The following is a 25,580-nucleotide window of genomic DNA, read 5'->3' as shown; positions in this document are numbered from 1 at the left end:
TGTCGACTGAAACAGCTCTGAATATGTTGATGTCTTGAGACAATAGAATGCTCGCATTTATTGCAAAGTCTTTCAGTACATGAAAAATAAAATTTTTACTCATTCTGTAGATACTTGAAATGAATAATTACTTGAGGGTTTTTGCATTGCTTTATGAGCCAGATAAAAATTCACTCTACATTTACGAGCACTCAAAAAAGAAATTGAAATGCTGATCATGATTGTTAAACTAAAACTTTTTTCGGCATAATCTCATAAGTACACTGATTACAAAGAACCATCTTACGAACCTGAGAGCCAACAAGTTACTCAGCAGTTCGCTTGCTTCTCGAGCTTTCATGGTTATGCACCAAAAATTAAAAATGCTTTCCTAAGTTATGCATCATAGTTTTACACCTGCAAATTAAGTCTTTCAAACTGTAGAAACAAACATGAATGTACAGGTGCTGATGCGCTACTTGTTGAATGAAAGAAACTTAGATAAACATCTTGAACTCCATGTTGTCTGTGTACGCAACACTACAATTCTCACTACATCAGATCAAGACAATGTTGGAGCAGATGTGAAATTTTTTGTTTTAATACAGTCAGGTGTTTGAGATGGCACCAGACAATCTCCCATCATATGACTTGGGTACAGACAAGACACTCTGTGATGTTTGTCTAAAGAAGAGCTCACCAAGACAGAAAGCTATCAGCTATTGTACTTACTGCTGTAAGAAGTTCTGCTCTGCTCACTTGGAGGTATGTTAGTTTCACTTTAGTATAATTTAGCATTAACTATAGACTAGCCATGGTGAACTGTGCTAGTTTCTGTCACATGACATGTTATCAATTCTTAGAATTATTTTGAAGCATTTTCTCATTATCTTCCTGTTACTTAAAACACTATTAATTATTTTGACAGTTAGTACCTTCAGTCTGGCCAAACTTCATTGGTAGTTATTTATTAATTTGATTTTAAACCTTCCATGGTCATAGTTTTTGCTTACTTGCTGCTATCTCTCTGCCAGTTAGTGTTTGGCCAAAATAGTGGTTGGTTAGCTTCATTCAAACTTATTCCATTATAGACTATTGAGCTTATAATGCATAGTCTGGTGAGGCAACCAGATTGGCCCTGAGGTGGCGTTGCCAGGCTCCATATTCTAGGTGACGTATCTCTTGCTGTAGCATATCTCTCCTGCTGGCTCAATTGCAGGTAATACGTGATATTAGCTTTGACAAGGGCTGCATCTGTTGAGAGGTTACTGCCAGTCAGCAGTATGTTAGCAGTCTCTGTTGTTAGTTTCTAAGTAGGTGACTGGTAAGTTGGCACCTCAAGATCTCTTTGCAGCGGTCAGTGGGCAATGTAGGTTTGGCCAACTCTTCTGGCATTGCTGCACTGCAGTGAGCGTTGGTGGTGTCTCTTCTGTAGAACATGCTTGTTTTTTTGGCTTGCCACTCCAGCTAACTCGGAGTTGGAAAACTGCACTTAGAAAAGGGGTACACGACTCTATTGTCAAGTCCAGTTTCTGTTCTTAAAGGTTGACTTTTCAAAAAAATTAACATTACAGTTATTTGGTATCAAAAAGTTCACTATATTTTACTCTGCTGTGTTGTGGGTACAAAATATGTGGAAATGTGGTTACAAGTAATTGAAAGCTCAAAAACAAACAGTTAATCGCAGCTGTCACGAAAACGCCATAGGTTGCAATTCTATGAAACAGAAGCATGACGTGCTTCTGTTTACATTTTCATTCAACCTCATTTGTCGAAATATTTAGTCAAATAAACTTCACGCATTTAATAGGACCATGTTTATTGTCATTTTTCGTCTATTTCATTATCTTTGTAATGCTGTCACTTTGAGCACTGATGTTTTCAAACCTAGTCTAAGAATTTGTTTGATTTTTTTAACATTTGCTCGAGGGAGTGCATATCATCATCTGATATACATGAGAAGCTGTTGGTCACTGGTGATGGTCGAAAAGTGCTGCATCAATTGTTCGTGACATTTGACGGAGATATGGGTCACATGATCAGATTACGACTAGATGATTATACCAAGCAGAAACGAAACTGTAGATTAGCGAGCATCTATATTTGGTAAAGGTTTTCTGGTAGAACCCGAATTGTTTGTCATAAACTAGTGCTACGAGACGTTTTATATTGATCATTTTATTAGCATTTCATTGCAAATGATAAAATACAAATTTTCATACCAGTCATTTTGTGTCTGTTTAGAAGCTGCATCACTTTGTTTTCTGACACATGCTGCTATTTGTCAAATGACACAAAACAACGGCAGAGTGCTGGAAATGTGGTGGTGGCTTCAACACATTAATGGTTGCTTGTTTCACATCTTATTTATGTCATATTCATTTTTCTTGTCTTTCAGTGCGGCCATCACTCTATCCCAGGTCTTTTGGAAGATGTACTCTTCCATATGTATCATCCCCCTTAAAGGCTAGACATCTAACCTATCTATCTCAGTCTAATATTGAGCATCTTGGTGGCTGGACTAGCAAGTAGGAGCTCTTAGCCTTTTTGGTAGCTTGTTTTTCCTTGGTGCAAACCTGGCTGATTTTGCAGATGTCCAATTTAGTTTCCTGTATAATTCTTCAGGCAAGAGCGAGTAGCCAGAAGAGATCGTTGCCAAATCCCGTAGAATTTGCGACAAGTGCGCCAGCCAGCTTCGCCTCATTCAACTAGTTTTAGTCTTTGTGTATTTCTAGGAGTGCTGACAATATTGAAGAGAGTGAGTCGGATCGATAATTCGTATCCAGCTCAAACTGTTCTTTTTCTTTAGCGCAACCGACAGCGGCTGGACAGCACCAGCCGAGGGTTCAAATGCCAGCCAGGTGTGACTATAAAATAAACATACCCTGTTTCTTTTTAGCAGTACAAATGATATTCGTAGAGCCAGCTTGGTTCAAAAATTTCACACATCGGTCTCCATATTCTCTGGTAAAAGACTCTCTGTCTCGTCTGACTTAGTTGGCTTTCACACATGAAACCAGTCTACTCATGTGAGTCAAGGCAACTCTCTACCTTTCCTCCTATCCTGTCATTAGTAGTTCCAGCTGGCTCAACATACTCACAAGGAATCATTAATTAAGCTTACCTTGTTGCTGTGAATCCACATGTTAAAAGTTGGTAGTAAGCTGTATCATGAAGTATGTAGTGTGACACTGGTTCAGTAGTAGTATGTGTAAGGGAAATGAATAATAAAAAATAGCTTGTCCCGGTGCCCTTATGATGTCATCAACCTACCCCACAACACTGTCAAGGTTGATGGGGGTAGGGGTTCATCAACTCTTGCCTGGTGGATTAATTGTCCTGGATGGTCGACGATTGTGGTGCAACTGCTGGTGCCATCACCTGTGGACTTGTCAACTTGGCTAGTTGCCGTAGTACTTCAAGGTCTGTTTCTTTTGGTGTCTCAGGAGGCATTGTTGTCGGACTTTCCCTCAGTGCCTTTGGCTTTGAGATTCGCTTCAAAGGGTCCTAGAGGTTTAGTCTTGTAAGTGAGAACTCCGCTTCTTCCTCTGACCAAAAACTTGTGCCCTTTTGTTTATCTGACTTTGGTGCATAGTTGGCCCCTCTTGCCTGTACTGTAGCTGAATCTCAGCTTAACTCATTTCGGCATGCATGATAAGGATTCAGCTGGCTGTTGCTCTGTATGAATGACTTGCACAATCGCTGTACCAGATGTGTGGTTGGGCGTGGCCATCACTACTTTGTTTGGCCCAAACAATTTTGTTTGCTTCATTATTTGCTTCGCCTCTGGTACAACTCTACCACTAAGCATCTCTCAAACTGTGCTTCATGGCATATGTGTGTTCTGCGTTGGCAAACCGATGTGGCAAAACTCTGTTTTCACAAGTCCTCGGGTAATAGCAGTGCAGTGGTTTTGGCAGAGGTCGGTCCATCCTGGCACCTGATCATTTGGTTTGTCAGCATGAGGGTCCACCTGCACCCTTATTGATTGTTGGATGGAGCACCTATCAAGTTCACTGGCACATGCTCGGTTTTTTGCTTCTCTCAAGTTCATAGTATTGGAGCTATTCTTACATGACCAGGTCTTTCCTTGGGCGTCTGCCATCCATTAGCTTAAAAAACTCGATGTGTGAATGGCTCCTTTTTTGTGCAGTCAACAAGGAGAGAGACGGCTCTTCCTAAATAGGTGCTGGTGCCTGTACAAGGTATGTTACTTAGTCTTGACTACAGCCCGCATCTCCCTGTTAGTGGCACAGCAATTCCTATCTGCAAGTGCAGAGCTTTACTGAAGTAAGTGATTGCATATTGGACAAAACTGCCCTTCCTCCACATCCGCTGGCACTTGTATACAGTATGTCTGACTAGCTTGAATTAAGATATCCTAGAGTGTGTGCAAAGAAGATACTATCTTTTAAACTTTCAATGGTTGCCTGCTTTTGATCTTTTCACTTTCACGCCTCTTGTTTGCCTGTCAGGTTGTTCAGGGGCCATGCCAAGGTAGCTCAACTCAGAATGCACTGACAATTGTATTCTACTGTACCCAGGAAGCTATGCAGCTCTGAGAGCCCTTAATCCTTTCACTGCCATAAACACATTTGTGCGTAGTCTATGGTCGACTGCCGTAGACACATTGTTGCGACTTTTCCGTAATAGCGCACTAACCTACTTTTATTATTCAATGACAACATACCCAACAATCTCTAGGACTTTTATGGTATTGTCAGTGTTGTTTGATAATCTTGCTATAAAAATAGCCTAAAATTCTGAAGCAATTTTAATGTTTTGTTTGGAAATTTCACACTTGAAAACAAAATTTCCTTCTTTCTGACGTTCGAACTATTTAGTGTTATTATGGCTTTCGTAAGTACCTCCCGAGTTAGTAATCAGAGAGGTAGTTATGTTGATGACTTCATAGCTAATTCAGATTTTAGTGATTACACAGATAATTAAAGTAGCAGCACTGACTCTGATTGTGGTGAAAGTAATACATGTAGTTTTGTAGAAGTAAGGAAAATTGTAGAGGATCCTTTTAGCTTTGTAGCGATCCTAGTTTCACATAGCTTTAGGGATGCACCAAGATACATTGAATTTATTAGCATAACACTATTTGTTAACATTTTGGCAATCTAAAATATGTAACAAAAATGGTCTAAATAAAGGTTGAAGTTGAAAAAAAACATTGTGTACATATCACGAAGCAAAATCGGCAATATTTAGTAAAATGGCTGGCAGTATCCGATAGATAAATTTTGTACATGAATAGCCGTGAAATGGTTATAAGTTGACTTGCAACAAAATTCAAATTACCGTGATTTGATATGAAAAGATTTGCCATGTCTTACTCTGTTGTGTTGTAGACCTGTGCAAAATATGTGGAAAGGTGATTATAAGCACTTAAAAGCTCAAAAACGAACAGAAAATCGCAGCCACACGAGACCGGCGTAGTTTGGATTCCCTTTCCAAAACAGCTCAAATGTGATATAGTTGTGAGAGATGATTTCTGTTTACACTTTCTTGCAACCTTATTCGTCGAAATATTTTTACAAATATACTTCACACATTCAATAAAACTATGTCTATTGCTCTTTCGCGTCTGTTTTCTCGTCATTGTAATGCTGTCACTTTTAGCACTGATATCTTATAACTTACCATAAAAAATCGTTAAACTTAACTTTAGCTCGGACTACATATATTTGTCTGATAATCATGACGAGCCTGTTGGTCACATGTGATAATCAAAAAGTGCTGCAAAAATTATTTGCGAAGTATTGAGTCACATGATCAGATTACGACTTGATGATTGAATAATGCCGAAACAAAACTGTAAAGTAGAGAGCATCTATATTTGATACGTGGTCTTCGGTAAAACCCGAAGTGTTTGTCATAAACTAGTACTACGATAAGTTTTATGTTGAGCTTTTTATTGATCTTTGAATTCACATGAGAACATACCTGACAAGATGATAACCAAATTTCGTGGTTACGTCATCGAAATAAAGCGATTCCAATCTACAGCGGCTTTTCGTTTTTGAGCTTTTAAGAGCTTGTAATCACATTTCCACATATTTGGCAATTACAACACAACAGAGTAAGACATGGTGAATCTTTTGATACCAAATAACTGTAATGTGAATTTTGTTGCAAGTCAACCTTTAAAGATGAGCCATTTACCATCTGGTTGGGGCTTCTCAAGATTGATAGCAATCTATTCTTTTTTCACCTTATAGCCCACCTTGTAGCTTTGAGACTACCGGAATTTGTCGTTAGCTGATTGAGCTTGCGTCCCGTTTCCCTCAGCCATTTGAACATTTCTTCCAGTCTGTGCTGGTGGATGTCAAAGCCTGTTGCATTGATGATGGCTTTCTTAATTAGAGCAGCAGCGCCCTCTAGTGAGTGTCAAACGTTATCTGCACCATGGCTGTGTCAACATTTCTTTCGAAGCTGCTATCTGACTCCAACATCCCACTGAATCTGCTGCCGGACGGTAGCTGTAAGCAGCTTATCCTGTCCCCTATTCATCTGGTCTACTTGTTATTAGAGCTAGAGGCTAGTTAGATTGGGTCAGAAGGTCTGGTCTACCAGAACTAGCTTCCGCGAGTGCTCAAGCAGGAACTAGCTTCCGCGAGTGCTCTTCCGCATGGGTGAGCTTTAAAAGTTTTTGCTTCTTTCAAGGCAGGCATCATATAGACAGCTGGTCCAGCTTCTCATATCCCATATCGGTTTGGTTTATTTCTAATCACTGTGTTTGAAGTAGTCAAATGTGTGCTCAGCTTGTATTCCTTATTTTTGGCGTCTGGTAGATGGAGTCAATTTCCCTAAGAGCCATATCATAGCTGCGAATAGTCACAATAAATTCTTCCCTTTCTAATCCGCTGCATGTTCTCAAGGTATTTTGAGAATGAGTCCATCATGAGTCTATTGGTTTAACCAGTTGACAAGAGCCCCTACTGCTGAGGTCGCGAGTGCTGGAGGCCTTTGTGTAATCAGTGATCACCACTTATGTTACGGCCTCTAGTTGTTTCCCAAGGTGGGGCACGTCTTAATTGTGTGATCATCTTCCTGATTCTCACGGCTTTAGCACAGATAGGTTTGTTCTACAGTTACGATTTTATAGCCGTAGTTTCCATACTGCAGCTGCTAATACATGTTTTTCTAATTGTAGCACTAAAGTGCAGGGTACAATATTGCTCGTTTACCACTGTTACCTGTCCAACGGACTCCCCTTCCTCAGTCGTGATAGGGTGAATCCTGTTTCTCCTCTGTCTTGATTTAGAGAATCTTTGTACCAGGACACGTAACGTTAGTCAAAGTGAGGGTTGATACTTTTAGTAAATGCTTTTGTGTGCACAAGTGGTTCAGCAAGCTGCAAAAGATTTATTTTGCCGCTTTGACTCAGGCCGGTCTGGTCGATTGTTGTAAGTCACTCAGACTAGCTGTTCCACCCAGACGGCACGATTTGGATGGTTGTCTCTGAGTTTTTTACAGACTAGGCAATTCTGCTTGAGCCTGCCTGAGAAACACGCTAAATTGTGCCATGAATGCATCAAAATGCATCAAGTTTTTTTACTTGTTTGGCCAGGCCACAATTTTCTTCATCCTCCTTCATCGCCTCCCTCTGATGTAACAGCGTGGTATTTTCTGTCTACCGGTCAACTGAAGCTACTTCTTGGAAGCAACGTAAAAAGTGTTATACATCTTCAGTACATGCATACTAAGCACTTAAATTTGATGTGCCAAAACCAGGGGTCGTTGGTACCATCATCAACCTTTTTAATATCTTAGACTGACAGTCCTTGTTGATCTCCCTGCTTTGGACACACCGATGGCCATGCTGTGGTTATCCATTTGCAAGCCTATTCCATTGAGGTTTAGAAGCAGGTTACTACTTTATGGTTACTCAGCCGTAAAAGAAAACCATTACCAGTCTTGATGGTGTCTCGTTCCCTGTTACTCAGTCTCTTTGAGTTCTTTTTCGAATGCCACTTTAAAACAAGGGTTAGAGCTAGAATATGACGGATTTGACTGATGACACCAATGTGAAGAATCTGCAAAGGCCCTTTGTCTTTAACTTGGAACCAGCTGCATGTTTGAGTAAAATGATATTTGGTTAAATATATCTGTACTACAAATAACATAGCATAATTTTAAGCTTTAATTAAAACTCAATTGAGAAAGTGTACTGCTTCAAGTGCAGCTGATCAAAAGTTGTTAATAAAGTCTAGGATTCAGGCACATGCTTGTACATGTATATCAGTACATGCTTGTATTTTTGTAAAGAAGTTATGGCCAATCATTTCATTTAATGCTGCATTGATTTCTTATACCTGCAGTTGCAACTGGAGTAGGCTTTGGCCTAATGTTATTGTTGAAACTAAGATCACTTTCCTCGTTCAATACCTGAGATTTTATCTCAGCCATCTCATCCAATTATTCCAAATATTGAATATTTAGTTAATATAATGTTATAATAATTAGTTAATATAATTAATAAAGGGTGTTGATAAAGTGGTAGTTCTCATCTACATTTTCTATGGTGTTAGTTTTGCTAGATTAATGTACTAAGTCACCATTTGTATTAACATAATTAGCAGGTATTTAATTGGTTACTCAACTTCATAGGTATTACATCCTCATCACCTAACTAGAGCAAATATGTCTGCCAATAAAGTGATGCTAATATCAAAATATTTGCAAGCAATTGCTCGTAAAAACTTAAATGACAATTTAGGTAAGTATAACGGAAATTGTACGAAATATTGCCATATCAATGTTTTTTATTGTCAGTCCAAAGATGGGATTCATTAATAATTATACTAATATTGTTTTACATTGGGGTATGCTACAAAAGAGCCATAAACATAGTTAACATATACTAACATATAATTAAAAGTTTTAGCAAGTAATATAAAACTTATTCATATACAGCAAACTGACATATAAAAGTCACTCTTACAGTAGATGAATCGCGACCCTAATATAGGTGTTGATACTAAAACATCATTAACTAAATGTTGTTCAACTTATCTCAAGTATTGTTAAGTCTTAGGGTTGACAATCAGGATAAAAGTAGTTTGTAACATATATGACTATCATAGTCGTAAACACTATTTCTCTTGTCTACCTTGAACAAAATATTGAATATGACAACTTTAAGCATGGAATTACAGGCATTGCAAAAACTGATAAATCACAAATCATAACTTTTTAGGAATGGTAAGAGAAAGATTTATAAAAAAATTTATTGGTATTTTCACTAGTATAACATCTACACGTATATGAATGTTGTGTTTTAGATTTCCTCCTAATTTTTGCCAAACTTAGTTTTTATCAAATAGTTGGTTCCATATACGAACATTGTCTACCAGTTCTGTGTCAGAGGTTAGTAAATTTGCTAACATCGTTCAATGATACAATTTGTTCCTACCGTTTGTTAGACTTTGGTAAACTAAAATTGTGCAGTTTAAGAATTAACAGTTGATCACTTTATCAATGCTTTAGACCCATGATGATGCACTCGGTGAACATCACAAGATAACAATACTTGAGTACTTGGCTCAACAACAAAAAGCTAAAGTCAGCAACTGCCCCAAGCATGAAGGCCAACAATATATTTTTGGATGTGAAGTCTGCAATGTGCTCAGCTGCTTGAAGTGCGTTCCAAACTTGCAAACCTGTGAAACTGGTATGTAAGCATATTGTAGGCGCGTGTAGGTCTCTAAATTTTATTAGATTTGTTAAACCCAATACATTAGTTCTAGTATGATATCTATTCACTCAGGACATCAAGTGACTCATTATGATATCATAAGATACCCTGTTGTCAGGGTAACATGGTTAAGTTGTATCATTATATCCGCTTCTGGCTGGAGTGTGTGTATTTCTCACTTTGTCTCTTAATAGTATAAGCAGTGGATAAACAAACGGGTAATTTTAACGGGTGATTTTTATTATCATTTAACAGAAGTTATAATAATATTAGTTTTAGTATGATATCTATTTGCTCAGAACACCAAATGATTGTCTTTAGTTGCCGCAAGTGTATTCTCTCTTTATTTGCAAATAATGTAAACAATGCATAAACAGACACATAAATGTTTTTACTATTTACCAAAGTTGTTATTTGTTATGTATGATTGGTATATGTGAAGTTATCTTCTTAATTTAGGTTCTACACATTCTCTGCTTCCATTAGAGGACCTGGCATCAGCCCTTCTTAGAGGCACGATATCTACTGAGAGTTCTGCTAAGGACGATCAATATGAAGCGCTGTTTAAACGAATATCTAAGATAGTCTCTGAATATGACAGTCAGACTGAAGATATGTTAAATATGGTTCAAAAGAAGAGAGACGAGCAGGTTGGTGAATTAGCTCAGTCTGAGTTTGTGTTTAATTCTTTTCTGGACCCTTTGACTTGCATTTTCCACTCATTATTGTTTGATTCCTATGTTCTAATAATATGATCTTAAACTGAGATTTTCAGTGTTTATATCAAATCGTAGATTTGGCACTGACTTTATACATTACGTCATAAACAATATCTTACGTAGCATCAAGCACAAACCTTATCTAATTTTTTAAGCTATGTGCTATTCTTGTTATTGCATGTACACATTATCAGACCATCTGCCATAGCTGCTCAATTGGTCCAACAATGATGTCGGGGGTCAATTTTATTTATTGATTAAATCAAAACCTATCTACTGGCTAACTTATGCATATGTGTATTAATTTAACCTGTTTGTGGGATTTGTCTCATCTACAGCTATAACATAAATAATGATGATATAGAAATTGGTAAAGGCCACTGTGCATATAGTTGGTATTACCTATATATTTTATATCATTTTTGAGGACCATTTATATTCATGTTTTGCATCAGATTTGACTACAACTGTAGATAAACTCACTGAAGGAACAGTATGATGAAATAGAGAAGAAGGTGCTCGAGAACAGGCAGAAGTCTAAAGTACAGCTTACTGATTTTCTGGAGGATGGGGTTCTTGACAAGTGGAGAAGTCTCAGGAACCATAGAGAAATGTTGGAGGCAAAAATCAAACATTATTCACCGGTAAGTAAACAGTTGAATATACAATGTATATAGTGGAACTTCAGAGTAGGAAAGGACTCCTTATAAAAAGTTGACAGTACCAATGTTGTAATTGAAAGGTCATGACATCATACCAGTTTCTATGAGTATTACTATTTAGGACATGGTGGTGGGGCTATATAATCACATGAGTGTAGGTTCAATTCAATTGTTTGATGTCATACTTTTAGTCCGTAGTAGTTTATCTCAGTTTATTTCATTAACTATTGTATCAACCATAGTAGTTTATACATAGGTAATATTATATATATTCTATTTATATATTTATTATATGGTTTAAAAGTATGACATGGAAATTTATCATCGGTAACCCTATCATTAAAGCCGCGTTAGAGAGCCAACTGCTATGCAGGGACTTGTACAAAATTTTTGGTAAATACACACTTTTAATTGGCTCAGATATATTTTATCGCACTATATTTATTTATTATATTTTATCAGCATTGAACAATTTCACGTTTTATAAAGTATCAGGAGAATTCAGTGAAGCTCTGTAGTTCTATGCAATAAAAAGAAAAAGGATATTTTCTGTGAATACACAATTTACCCTTAATATGTAGGCTATTCTACTACAAACCTGAGCATCATATTTTCTGGTACTAACCACATTACTAACTTACCATATTAGTTTATCTACATGATTTCCGTTTATGTCAAGGTTATAACAGTTTGTATATCAAGTCTAACATTTAGGATGATATTGTGAGAGGGTTCAAAAAACTGCAGGAACAAATGGATAAATTTATTGTTGAGGAGTTGCCTCGACTAGAAGTGGGAGAGCAACTTCAAATAGAGCAAACAGGTATGTAAAATGATGAAAATCAATGATAAATGCTATAGCCTATACCAATGATATACAACCCCCACAAGATAGGCGACAGGCATCATGTGGGCGAGGCCTAATGTTCGAGCTCCGTTGGGATGAACCGTAACACTGCACTTGAACAAACAAATGTGCTGACTAAGGCCCCTGGTGAATTTACAAAAATTATGAGCAATAGTGGTTATTTTACTTATATTTTGGTTTTATTTTGTTGCAAAACAAATATAGTTGTCCAAAATTGTCACCGTTATGATCAGTCAGTTGCCATTCACAAGCATTCGTGATATTAATAGTCGCAATCGTAAAATTTCGTTATTTGTTAACATATTGAAAAAATAAAATAAATAACAAAAGTCTTTTAGATAGAGGTTGAAGTGGAAAAAATTGCATACATATCATGTAGAAAAATTGGCAGTTTTTGGTAAAATGGCTGGCAGTGGGCCGATAGCTAAATTTGTACATGGATGACAGTGAAAAGTTTAAAGATGGATCTAGAGTAATGTAAGTGATATTTTCACTCCATCTTTCAATAATTAACAAATCCTTTCAAATAATCTCATGTTTTAATGCAAGTTAACAAAAATGATATGCACAATAAAAAGCAGAGTCATGCATTCTCTACTCTCAGGCTAGGACAATACATAAAGAGATATTGTTACAGTATCTTTGCATGTATTAATAATAACACTTGTACAGTCTCTCAATACATGACCTGCTTTCTGGTAACAAACCGTAGAGACACTATTAAAGTTTCATTGTTGATATAACTTGCATTTTTCTACTGCAAAACTTTTAGTACCTTAAAATTTCAGTCAGTTTGTAAGATACAATGCATTGTTATTATGCTGATTATTTTCATATTGCACAATTTGATACTTCAAACTTTCTCATGTCTCTCATGGTTGATTTGAGCTAATGAGTAATTAAGTTCTTTTTCTTAGCTCTACTTGTCTAGGCTGCGCTGCTTGCAATCGAGTGTTTTGTTACACATTGTAAGCATATCACTACAAATATGTATGTACATGTATATATATATATATATATATACATGTATATATATACATGTATATATGTGTATATATACATGCATATACATGTAAATATAGTCTCAAAGTCTGTCATTCGGTATGTCTAGCTATTGTTGTTAAAATCTAGGGATGAAAGATCCTCTTTGTGCTTAATTTAATATTGAAACCTGTTCACACCATGATTACTTAATCAATTAGGCTATAGGATATCTAGTATATTCATTAGGTGATATGAGTCGTTATCTCAGTTAAAATAGGCATAGGGCTCTGTGGTAGGCAATGTCACTAGAGCTTGCTCTCGCGGCTCATATTAGTAAATGTTATTCTACTATTAATGTTTCAGGTGAAAAGCGTGAGATTGAGTTGAAGATTGTTTCGGCTGATGATATAGTGGTTAACGGTAACCAACACCCTGTAGTTCCTCAACCAATACAACTTTCTTTATCTCGTTCTACTCCAAAGTCTATAACTCTACTCAAATCTATAGAATTACCATCAGCTCCTGTATCAGTGTGCCGGCACGAAGGAGTTACATATGTAGGACTGCTCAATGGTACAGTCAGTAGAATTGATAGCGACTACAATCTGCGTAACTCATTCATCTCTACTTCTGGTCGTGTTGAGTCCATTAGCATCCATGAGAACATACTATACATATTGGCTCGTAGTAAACCTCGCACAGTAGGGGCCCATGATCTGTCAGGACGAGTGATCACAACCTGGCAGCACCCTTACCATGGCAGTTGCTGTAGTATGCTGACTGTAGCAGCAAGTAATGTGGTAGTTGCTGATCCTCCCAACAAGAAACTAACTATTTATTCTCTCACTGGTAAGACTCTGCGTAATGTCAGCTGCCCTCTTTTGAGTAATAATCAGGTCTCGGTATGCGCTGGACATGGCGATGATGTCATCATAGCTGACTATGAGACAAAGAAAAGCTTCCGATTTAACATCACCACTGGGAATGTCATGTGGACTTTCACCCATCCTAATCCTCCACAAGGTCTGGTATGCTATGAAGACTACATACTAGTAGCTGCGCACAACAGCAATATCATCTGCACACTGACCTATGCCACTGGTAAGTTGTACATTGTATGTATGAGGTGCTGGTTACTAACATTTATCGAGGGCGTCATTTTAGCTTATGATGCATTTTATTATTTAGTAAAAGTTTTCATTAAAAATTGTTTTAATATTTAGAAAATATTTTTTTAAATCTTAACATTATTATTTTCAATCAATCGCCACTTCATTTACAATTTATAAATTATAAATTAAAAAATTAATTATTACTAAAATTAAATTAGAATATGTTACCAGTAAAGTTGAGTAAAAGGTTGTGGAGATCTCCTTTTGTTGTTTTTCAATGTTAAAGACATTGACAGCAATTTCTTGTTTATAAATAGTTCAGAAGCAATCCAATATGTAGATCTTAGATGTATAATTTCCTATATATAATTTAAGATGAGTAAAAAGCTCACTAAACTAGTAAGACAATACAAAGTGGTTATTAAGTTGTTCCGTCAGGGTCAGTTCTTGTAATGATGAGTATACAAATGGTTTGTATGCAAATGAAAGTCTTATTGAATAGTTTATCAAACCGAGCAGGCCAGGGCTCAGCTACCAGCTTTAGGCTTGTTTCTTAAAGGATACAGTCATCCTTGGCTTAAACTTTAAAGCACATCAATTATATATTTATTATGCTTTTTCAGCTTGTTCAGGTTTTTCAACATCTTGGCTTTCAAATGAGCCATTGTTTGACATGGTGAGACAGACATTGGTTGGTGTTCGTAGGATTTACCCAGAACTCTACCGCAGAAATGTTCAATGGTACAGGCTCGGAAATTATGACATAACAATGTTCATATTCGGTGTTGTGTGCTATTACCGCCTATTTTTACCGCTTACTGCTTATAGTTATCAACTATGATAACTACGCTAATTACGACAACTACGATAACTACGCTAGTGGCAGGAAAAGGTAGCACAACTCAACAGAAATAATCAAAATGACAAAGGAATCAGTGTCATTAGCTCTACGTGTACAGATTATTTCTGTGATAAATAGCTCAGATTCCAAGCACCATAATATGTTTTCCTGAGGATATTTGGCACTAGCCCTTTCTTTTCATTGTAATGTTGAGGGGCATGACTGTGGCTAATTAATTTCAAGCATTTTGTGGTCTCGTGAGAGTGCAGTTTACATATAGTCCTAGGGCCACGCTACTTCAGGTCACAGTTTAATAGATGTGATTTTACTACGTTTAACGACGACAGTATATTTATTGAAGCATTATCATGTTTAGAAACCAACGTGGAAAGCGATACAAATTTTTCAGATGATAGTACTACTACAACCAAGGATGAAAAAAGCAAACTCTTAACAGTCACCAGAAATCTATCAACCCAGAACACGTGTTTGTATTGGTTAGGCGATAGCACGATCCCCGGGCATTGTTGATTACCTAGAATCCTAGTTTATTGTTAGCACTCCACGGGTTTAAGAGCACCGATTGTCGCAAAACATCACAGCCTTGTTGGCAGCGAAAAAGATCGATGACCTAAGGCTAAATGCTAATTATCACATCACATTGTGGGAACCGCCACCAAGTGTTTTTTTATTGTACGACCTACTTTTGACACCCGGTTTTTCATAGTTTCATTATCCTTTGTGTATTGAACAAAGGCTTATTCGAAAGTCAATTCTATGAAGTGCTGAAATATATGATAAAGGTACTGATATAATTGATGTGCTTTAAGGCCCGTTCACACTATTGCTCAAATTGACGATTAGCATTGGGCTGCCTTAACGTCATCACCAACGATAAGGTCTACACACTACGAGCAATCAACTGCAGGTGATCCCTACCTACAACCAATAGCAATTATGAAAAAGCCTTCCTTATATCTCGAGTCCTTTCGTTATCTTTACGCAGATCTTCACGTCATCACCAAATTAGCATGTTTTGGGAACAGGCTCAACTTGAGCTCACATCAATGATGTTGCGCTATGATCAGCATCAGCTTATAAACGAGCTAACAAAATAAATTTTTGGTGAAATTTCGTTGATAAATCATAGGAAAACAAAAAAAGAAAAGGTTGTACTACAATTTATTTCCTGAATTGAGAAAAGGTGCCAACCAAACCAAGCAGTATTTTTGCATGGCAAGAAACACGTTTGATTAGAATTTTAGCAAGATCAGGCATAGGTAAGTTTAAAACCTTCTTGGCAATGAATCGCCTAAATTATGCAATATTGTTTGTTGAAGTGAGTAGTATTAAAATATATGTGTAAACTTGTGTTACAGAATAGAAAAACAGTATAATCATCTGAGAGAAAATATTCCTGCTGATATGAGACTGGCAATGACTTTGCACTACTTGGCAGAAGGCTGCTTATTTAACTCAATAGAATATCGTTAGAGAATCTAACCGTAAACCAACCATAGGCATGATTATCCATGAGACTTGCAATGCCCTGTGGGATTTCCTAATGCAGCTATACCTGAAGCCTCCTCAAACACTTGATGATTGGAAATGAATAGCCAGATGATGAGTAGGTGACAAAAATTAATATTAATCATAATATTATTAAGTTTAATATTAATTAAACTTAATATAACTTAAAGTATTATTATTATAGGCGGGCTAACATTGTATTTCAGCTCTAAAATTATGCTCAAGTGAATTACAAAAATATAAAAACAAATCACAGGCAACTTTTACGAACTTAATGTTTTACATTTCAGTTCTGCAAAAAATATTGTATCATATTCATGGTCATGAACATAACGTAAACATAAAACTCAAAAGTTAACTGTAAATGAATTTGGTAATTAGACAGGAATGCTATATCATATCTACATTTGAGTCAGCACTGATTTGAGATGTGGTAGCTGCTGCTCCTCGATGTTTCAAGTTGAATGTTTTGGCTAATTTTTTAAGACTTGAGTAGGTCAGCTTTTAACTCTGTTTCAAAGCAGCAGGCAGAAAAGTTTATTTTGGTGGCTATCAGAGCATTCACTGTTTCAGGACATAGGTCAGCCCTAGCCTCGGTATGTATTTTTAGGCATAGAAAAAACACGCCCGGTTGCTGCATTACTGTGAGGTATGCAGAGGATGGCCCTTATTAAAGTCTTTAGTAAGGGGTAACGCTTTAATGCCATAGCATCCCAAAACTTTGCTGGTGTTGATCTCATGCTGGAGTATCATCTAGCTGCAGGTTGACCCATTCCTGGTGAGTACAGTCTAGATCAGTGGGCTGCGTAAATATGTCAAGTCCTTTTGCTAACCATCTGATGTCATCGGGCTTGAAGGACATCTTCTGGTTAACATCACTAGCTGGAACCATCTTTAGGACTTCGCTGGCCAAATGAACTAATTCCAACATTTTAGATATGGCAGCCATTTGGACATCTCTGGTCTCAGCTGAAAGTAAACAGTAAAATATACAGTAATCAATTATTTATGGCAATTTGACTGTTGAAAAGTATGGCAAGATGTTTCTTTAATTGGACTTTTAAGGTTGAGACTTATTGCTGGCAATCAGAATAACAGCGAAATGAGAAAACCAATTTTGGAGCACCAGACCGAGTGACTGCCAGTAAGCCATACTTCACATTTTGTCTAACTTATTAACCAGAAGAGTTGTTTGATTTGTACTTAACTAGCCTCGTCTTCCAAGGCTACCAGCTGGGTTCGACACTCTGTGCCAACAAATAGTTCTAAATCAGAAAGTAGTTTCTGCCGGTCTGCATATGGAACCTTTGTTATGGCAGCTTGTTTCTTTATCTCAGGATCACTGATGAGAAATTCTGATCTACGGCGGTTCCGTGATGTTGACGACTAACTGTTCGTTTTTGAGCTTTTGAGAGCTTGTAATCGCAATTCCACATATTTTGCACCTACAACACAGCAGAGCAAGACATGTAAGACATATTTTGATACCAAATACCTGTAATGGGAATTTTTTTGCAAGTCAACATTTACGATAAAATGGTTCATATAATATATATATATATATTTATATATATAATTGCTGTTGTTCTACAGAAAGTGTTAGAGGCCACTCAACAGCTGCTGTACCTACCTCTGGTACCTGTTATTCTTAAAATAGTAAAGCCCTAAAGTCATAAAACAAAAATCTAGTCAGCAAGGATACTTGGCCTAAAACTCACCAACGAGCTTGGTCTACAGTAGAAAACAAATTGCTTGCTGTGGACATATTACATATTGGCATGCCAATAAATTTGGCTACAACTTTACCATCTTTAAACACTTGTGCAAGTATGGCAAGCTGTTTATCTACATGGCGATCTGTTGGCTCATATATCGAAAGGCCGAAATAGGATGATTGGCTGATTTCTGCAGCTTGTGCTGTGCAGTATGGTTCATAACCCTCTAGATTAACAGAGCATGTGAATTCAAGTAGTAGTTGGGCCGACATATCAAACAGACCAATTATACAAAACACATGCATAAAAATAGAGCTAACAAAACCTTACGAATAATTTAAATTAAATATAAAGTCTCGATAGCTGTCTCAATAAAGATGCGTGCGGCTGTAGCATAAATGCTAACCAACCAACATCTTATCATAGCCATTGTCTGTGTTCACATGCATCTATATTTTTTGGTGATATCACTGTCAGGAAACATTTCGGAGACCAGCTTGGTGAAGTGATCTGCAGCAGAAAATGACAAATTGTGCTTTGCTATGATTAGCGTAAAAAAGGATTCTGCTTTTTTTACCTAAAACAGACATTGTCAGTGTTGAATTAACAAAGCTTTAACATTTGTGTGATCTGATACATGCATAAATGTGAAAGTATATCATCTTTTTTCTTTTTTACTTTAAAGTATACTAGTCTAAGTTTAAGAAATATAATGCTATCTTTTAGAAGGTTCAAAGCTGGAAAAGAATATAGGCCAGCGCTGCATTACCTTGTATTCATTACTAATTTGTTTAGTGGTCCTGTTAGCTTATTCTCAGGACTTACATGATCAATTTTTTCATTTCTTATTGGACAAAATTCTGGTACTTTGTCGGTCTTCGTGAGAGCTTCCTTGTGCTAGCTGTGCTTGACAGATTTTATGTGTTGTAAGACATCGTTCTGTCCGCCATACTCAATGCTAGTTTTAATTTTGCACCAGGTACAATGACAGGACATTACATCCAAACTAACCTTAGTGCTTGATGCAATGAAGGGCCATTATTTGGTCCAATCCGGTTTAATTTTGATGAGTACTTGGCTTTTTTGGACATGACTGAATGGTAAATCGTATCTAAAGACTTAAAATGGCCATAGGAAACGTCCATCCAAAGAGCTATACATATAAATATTTGCTTGGGCCTAGGTGGAACGTAAGCTTAAAAAAAACAAATGTTCCGAAATGTTCGAGTGTCTAATTCAAAGGCCATAAAATAATCGAATGATAATTCTGTGCACAAAGCCATAAGAAAGTGTCTTTTGCGATACAGCGATTTTTTCATTATTATTGGATTACGCGCATGGTGTTAATGCTACAGAAACTAATAAATAAATGGCTCGGCATTTTATCCTAGAGCACAAAGTGTAAATGTGGGAGTTTACAGGGAGATTTTATTTTTGTGTAAAGGTAATCTCAATTCTGGGAGAGTGCGCAAAGTCCGGGAGAGTTGACAGCTCTGGCGTAAATGATGGAACATCACAAATATCCCATCATTTACGCATGTTGCGCTTTATAGCTTCGGAACTACTAATTTGAAAGCAGTAAATTGTATATTATCCGAAAGCCAAGAAAATGTTGCATCAAGTAATTCAAAGAGTTTTATAAAGGGAACGCATGTGTAGTTGGCATAATATAACTCTAAATGTCCCATCATTATTTATGAACACGCCCAAATGCAAGTTTATATAAAAGATAAGATAAAGATATGAAATAACCTAGTTAGAGTTGAGCTTATCTAAATATGAAGCTGGAGGTGCTTCATCATGTCCTTCATCATCTCCTTCATCATCTCCTTCATTTGCTATAACATCAAGGATTTTTATTTATGTCCTGAGAGCTGGATTGTGGCATTTTTCTGAGGTTTCCTGCAACCTCCGTTCTAAAGTGATAACGAATATCCTTTTATTTTTTTTCCTGGAAGTACCTTCTGGAACTCTTTTAGAAATGGCGTTGAATTGCATTCTGTAAAGTTGGACAGTGATGCGCATGTGAGTTTGGATACAAAGATGCCATAAATTATGCATACTTCACAACTTTTAGTGTTTAACATATGCTTATTGGAACGAATCTTCTGCATTTTCTGCAGTCTCCTTTTTTTTGGTCGGTGGCAAGTCACGCACCATTGGTGTTTGTGCAGATGAACATGAAGGTGTAGATAAATCAGCAGGAGGGCTGCTTAAGGCTGAGGTGGAAGGGCATTTAATGCTCTATGTTAAAGCTGCTTCAGAGCAGGTGATCTCTATTGGATGCGAGATCGTAACTTAGTAATTGCTCTGTGGCCTAAAAACAAGTGGAAGAACAATTGATCCACAAACAATTACTACAATTTTATTAACCGAAACTTATAAAATATTTTTACCACATACTGACATACCATTTTGTCTTGTTGTCATCCCATAGCCAAAGAAGATGCTCCCATAGCGGCCATGTTATTATCGGTGCTTGCCAACTAACACTCTTCTCTCCATTTCCTTCTTTCACATATGATGCTAGTGTATCTCGGATATCCTTCCAACGTTTATGAATACCGATACTTGCAAAGTATTAAAAACATGAATAATATTAGGTAGCAAGGTATCAAAATTAATCATACAAAGCTACTTTATATGCTTCCTGCAACAGCCCTAAATCAGGACTGAATTAAAGCCATAGAGACACGGGTATTATTTGACAAAGCTAATGATTAATTCGTCGCGTACATACTTATTCACCATGCTTGCCAAACGACATTGACATTGATCTTCAGAACTGTTGAAATTAGATCTGATGCCATATACAAACAGCCGATCAATATGTAGATAGCTGCAATCATCGGTGTCAAAGCTCAACATGTTGAAAGTCCATCGCATCGTCGCTAGCAGTGATTGCGTTGACAACACATGGCAAAATGGCGTCATTGCAGATCTTTGCTCATCCCTAGCCGTCGATTTGAGTGATAGTGTGAATGGGCCTTTAATATAAAATTTAACATATATGTAGCAATGAGAATTGACAGCTGGCAATAAAAACTCATTCTATTTATCAGCATTTCATTGGTTTTATCCTTATTTTTAATTTAGTTTTTATAAACATTAAAAGGTAAAAGGTCATGTACAAGGTGTGCCAAGGGTAGTAGCTACAATAAATGACTCAGCCATGCCCACCCACAAATTTGTCAGCTATGTTTATTGTTTTCCGATGTTGCGACTAATTTCTAGTAAAATGAGGTTGCTCTTTTTTTTGGATGACTTCCTTCCATAAGCACTATTTTCTCGAGCTGATGGATTTTCAAATGGTATCAATCTAGTTATGGTTGTTCTGTCCTCGCACTATAGCTAAATGTTCATTGATTTTCTCATAAGTAGAACTTGCAACTTATCTTATTATAGCAAAATGTGTGCGAGTTTGTCCGTTATCACCTATAGTATTATAAACAAGATTGACATACGCTTTATATCAAAAGTGTTGTCAGATGCTCGGTGTAATATTTATCTATTAATACAGCTAGATAACAAGTGTAGATGTGATGATTGTACAGTAATAACAATTAAGATATTCATATACTTTTATTACAGGTGAGAAAGTATCAGAGATGAGAGACGATGGTGTTTATACCAATAGTCTATTTGGCTATTGCCTCTTTGACAAACCTATCTTTAGCTTGAGTGTTACTGGTAACAACTTTGTTGTACCTGACTGGGTGACTAAAAATGTGCTCGTTTATAAACTGAGTGAGAAATAAGGACCACATTCTTATTAATCATCATATAACATTATTCATGATCAGGTTTCATCAAGACTGACTACTCTATAGTGAAGTTATACTAACAGGATCATTATTATTATCATCATTTTTTATCTTATATCAACTTTCATAGCTAAATGACTAACTGCATGATCTTAAACTGCTTATTTAGATGTAGTGCTGTCAGAAGTTTAACTTTACTTTTTGCTCTGCTGCCACAGCCTTCTTTTGTTAAAGTGGGCAGAACATGCCGATTGTTTAGTTTCATGTCATTGTATTTGTTTTTTAAACATGAGATCTGTGCTCCAGCCTTAAATACACATTTGTACATGAAGTTTATATACTTTTGTGATCATAAAATTATACATTAACAATGAGGCTGGTTAACATTATCCATTATATGAATGACTTTGGATGACATTCTTGTAAGGCGATTGCCTCCTCTTTTTATTTATTATCTGTTTAGTACTACCAGATAATATTTGATATACATGTATAATATAATTTAAATACATGAAAATTATTATGGACATTGAAATTGACATGGGAATAGGCAACGGTCTTAGCCATGAGCTTGAACATAGGTGTGTAAAAGAGCATGGCATTTAAGGGCAAGGGCATAGACATGTTCATGGACACAGATGCAATCATAGACACAGCTAGATCCAGACATAGACATGGTGATGGTATGTGATGTTGCCATAAAGATAAAAATACTTGATAATCTAGGTAGTAATTGTGAGTAGGACACTATGACAACATTCTCAGACCTGCTAACAATCACTGTCTAACTTATTATATAAATTACTAGTTTACAGATTTTTATGTTTTTTGTTCATTCCTCAATTAATTTTAAATTTATGCTTTTTTGTTCATATTGTTATTGGGAGTCCTACCATCAAAAGTCATCGTCAAAATAGTCACTTTTAAAATCACTGTCGTCACCTTTTTCTAGTTGGTAACCAAAACAACCTCTTTTTTCACACTCGTTATTTTAATACAAATATCCATTCTGGTGGCACTGGGCTGTGTTAATTACCTGAAACTTGCTCAGCTTGAACTTCTGCTAATCAAAAGCAATGCTCAACCAGCGACCTTCACAAACTTGTTAGTGATGTTTGGGAGCATTGCTGATTACTCCGCGAAGAGTGACAGCCATCTTAGGTTTTAGGGCTACATTTATGTACTGAAAATAGACCGAGATTGCCTTTAATAATCACTGTCAGTCACAGACTTGGAAACAAATTTGCTGTCAGGGTCGTGGCATTTCATTGCTGTTTACTTTAATTACCTGGCAGTCTATAAATGCTGGGCCAGATGCTTCAAACCAAAACTAGTGAAGTTTCGTTTGATTGTGTTGATTTATGGACAAATAATAAGTTAGTAAAGGTACGGCAACACGTAATGAATTTTTGTTAGTTCTGACCGAAATCACGAAATGAACGAAACACACAGAATTATTCCGTGCTGCTAGATTCGTGCTAGCGAGCATGATTCTAGCAGCTTTTGCAATTAGTATAGTCCAAGACACGTATAATGACACACAATAAAATAATAAGTGCAATTCAACATAGTACACACAATGCAACTGCTTAGATTGCGCTATTGTATGTATTTATTGTTTGGACACTATGGCTACAAATTGTTTGTTGTACTTTTAATAAAAAAAATTTAGCAACAAAAGTTTTGTGGTAAAAAATGTTGCCTTCTTTAGCGCAATCAAATCAGTTGCATCGTATTTATTATGGTGAATTGCTGTGAAATTTTCTTGCGTGTCGCATTAGGTTTTCGGACTACATATATTTCAAAATTTGCTAAATTCGTGCTCGTTAACCAACAATAGCACAACTTAAACTGTTACATCATGTGTACTATGTTGCATTGCCTTCGTACTTTTATTGTGAGTCGCAATACGTATCTTGGACTATACTAATTGTTAAAGCTGCTAGAATCATACTCGCTATTAATTTTTTAGTCTGTTAAAAGCGTTTCTTCGACGAGTTCGGTGGGCATGCACAGCTCAAATACACGTATACAAAGACACGTATTTTTCATGATCTCGGCAAGAACTCAGAATCAATGAAAAATTTGCTATGTGTAGCTGTAGTAATCCTACTTACACAATCATCGTCACCTACATTGATACATGGTCATCTCGTCTGTCACTTTTAAATATCCCTGTTGTCGGGTCGTCAGAATCGTCACAAAACATGAGAGGACCCCCTTTATTTGTACTCCCAAAGAACAGTCATAATATGACTTTACACTATCGTAAATAAAGTCACGCTCTAAATTCTTATAACCCACGAACAACTTATTTATGATGGTTATAAATGCTATTACGCCATGCTCTTTGTTAGCAGTTGCATGATATAGAGTATAGACTGTCTACTAAAAATGTTTGGTATATATGTTTGGTATAGAGCTTGATATGGTTTGGGAAAGGTTTTCAAACATTTACATTTTGCTACATTCTCTTATTTTCCTCAGCAGCTTAGCGCCTGTCAGCTCATACCATAGGCTGTCTGCCCCAATAATTCACCACCTGATGCTCAAAATAGTCTGAAGCATCTTCACTGAAACTAGAGGCCAAGTTGTAATTCTGTTGTTATTCAATAAATCGTGCCGATTTAGTTGTTGAAGGAGATTCAGTTGGAAGCCGATCGTCATTTAGTAAATCAGTGACTTCTCTCATAATATACGACAGTTCTGTCATGTTACAACTTCCATTCCTCAAGTTTTGCCCGGGTAAATTACTCAATAATTTTCTATTTTGGAAAATCATCTATGCTTATGCTAATCTCTAACCTATGCGAGTCTAACTGTGAATTCTAAATTATCTAAAAATGAGAATATTTGAGATTACAGACAACTAGTTTTTAGTGATAACATTTATTACGACCTAAATAAGACACTTGTGCTGATGATTGGGTAAAGAAGAGAGTATATATTTATAGCTTCTGGACTCTTCCACATACACTACTTTATACTTACAGAATTAGCCAACCACTTAATACTGAGCGTTTTACCGTGAGAAAGTTTTGTCAATTTTAATCTCGAAACATACTTGCAGTCAGACCTCCTCAAATGTCAAAAACAATCACAAATGATGAAATAATACGTATACAATCTGATGAAATCAACTAGAGTTTTATGAAAGTCTATATTTTTTCTGTTTTAAATAGCCGCCCTTTATGTGTATAATCAAGGTTTTTTGCAGAAGTTGTCATTTCATGGGTTCCATAAGAGGCAACTTCCACTATGTACAACTTTACAATCACTTAATTTTAGGATTAACTCTATTTATTGCAAAATATAAAAAGCTAAAATTGTTAATAAAATTGTATATATCGTGTTCATAATTTTAAAAAGCATAAATATGTTAGCTAAATAATTTCAGTTTTTCAAGTTAATTCCGTGAATATAAATATGAGATATATACATGTAAATTTGAAACAGTAAATGCTAGTAGTTGTGTTCCTTATAAAATGGCAGCTTCCAAGTTGTTCAGTCAGCTCTTTGAATCAGATTTTATTGGTAGTCTATATAAATAGGTCAAAGGTTAAACAGTTCATGAGCTAACAAACTAAAGCTCTTGTTGAATCTGCTGCTAAACTTACAGTTATAAATAATTGTTAACAAACAGAGAGAAAAACATAAGGATGATACCCAGTAATTTTATTTTACTTTTTAAATAATAGTT

General features: G+C 36.3%; 1 protein-coding gene across 1 annotated transcript in view; it reads left to right on the top strand.

Annotated features, from left to right (window-relative positions):
- LOC137401827 (tripartite motif-containing protein 2-like) overlaps positions 1-22,387 on the top strand; it is a 28,799-nt gene extending 6,412 nt beyond the window's left edge. The window contains exons 3-9 of the mRNA XM_068088300.1: positions 588-744; positions 9,478-9,661; positions 10,145-10,335; positions 10,878-11,048; positions 11,781-11,889; positions 13,282-14,019; positions 21,708-22,387. Of these exons, the coding sequence (XP_067944401.1) occupies positions 588-744; positions 9,478-9,661; positions 10,145-10,335; positions 10,878-11,048; positions 11,781-11,889; positions 13,282-14,019; positions 21,708-21,874 (1,717 nt within the window). The 3' untranslated portion in view covers positions 21,875-22,387. The remainder of the gene's footprint in view (positions 1-587; positions 745-9,477; positions 9,662-10,144; positions 10,336-10,877; positions 11,049-11,780; positions 11,890-13,281; positions 14,020-21,707) is intronic.
- Positions 22,388-25,580: the final 3,193 nt, after the last annotated feature.

Source organism: Watersipora subatra, chromosome 8, assembly GCF_963576615.1.
Source record: "Watersipora subatra chromosome 8, tzWatSuba1.1, whole genome shotgun sequence".
NCBI classification, from domain to species: Eukaryota; Metazoa; Bryozoa; class Gymnolaemata; order Cheilostomatida; family Watersiporidae; genus Watersipora; species Watersipora subatra.
This window is presented reverse-complemented; position numbering and strand designations above follow the sequence as displayed.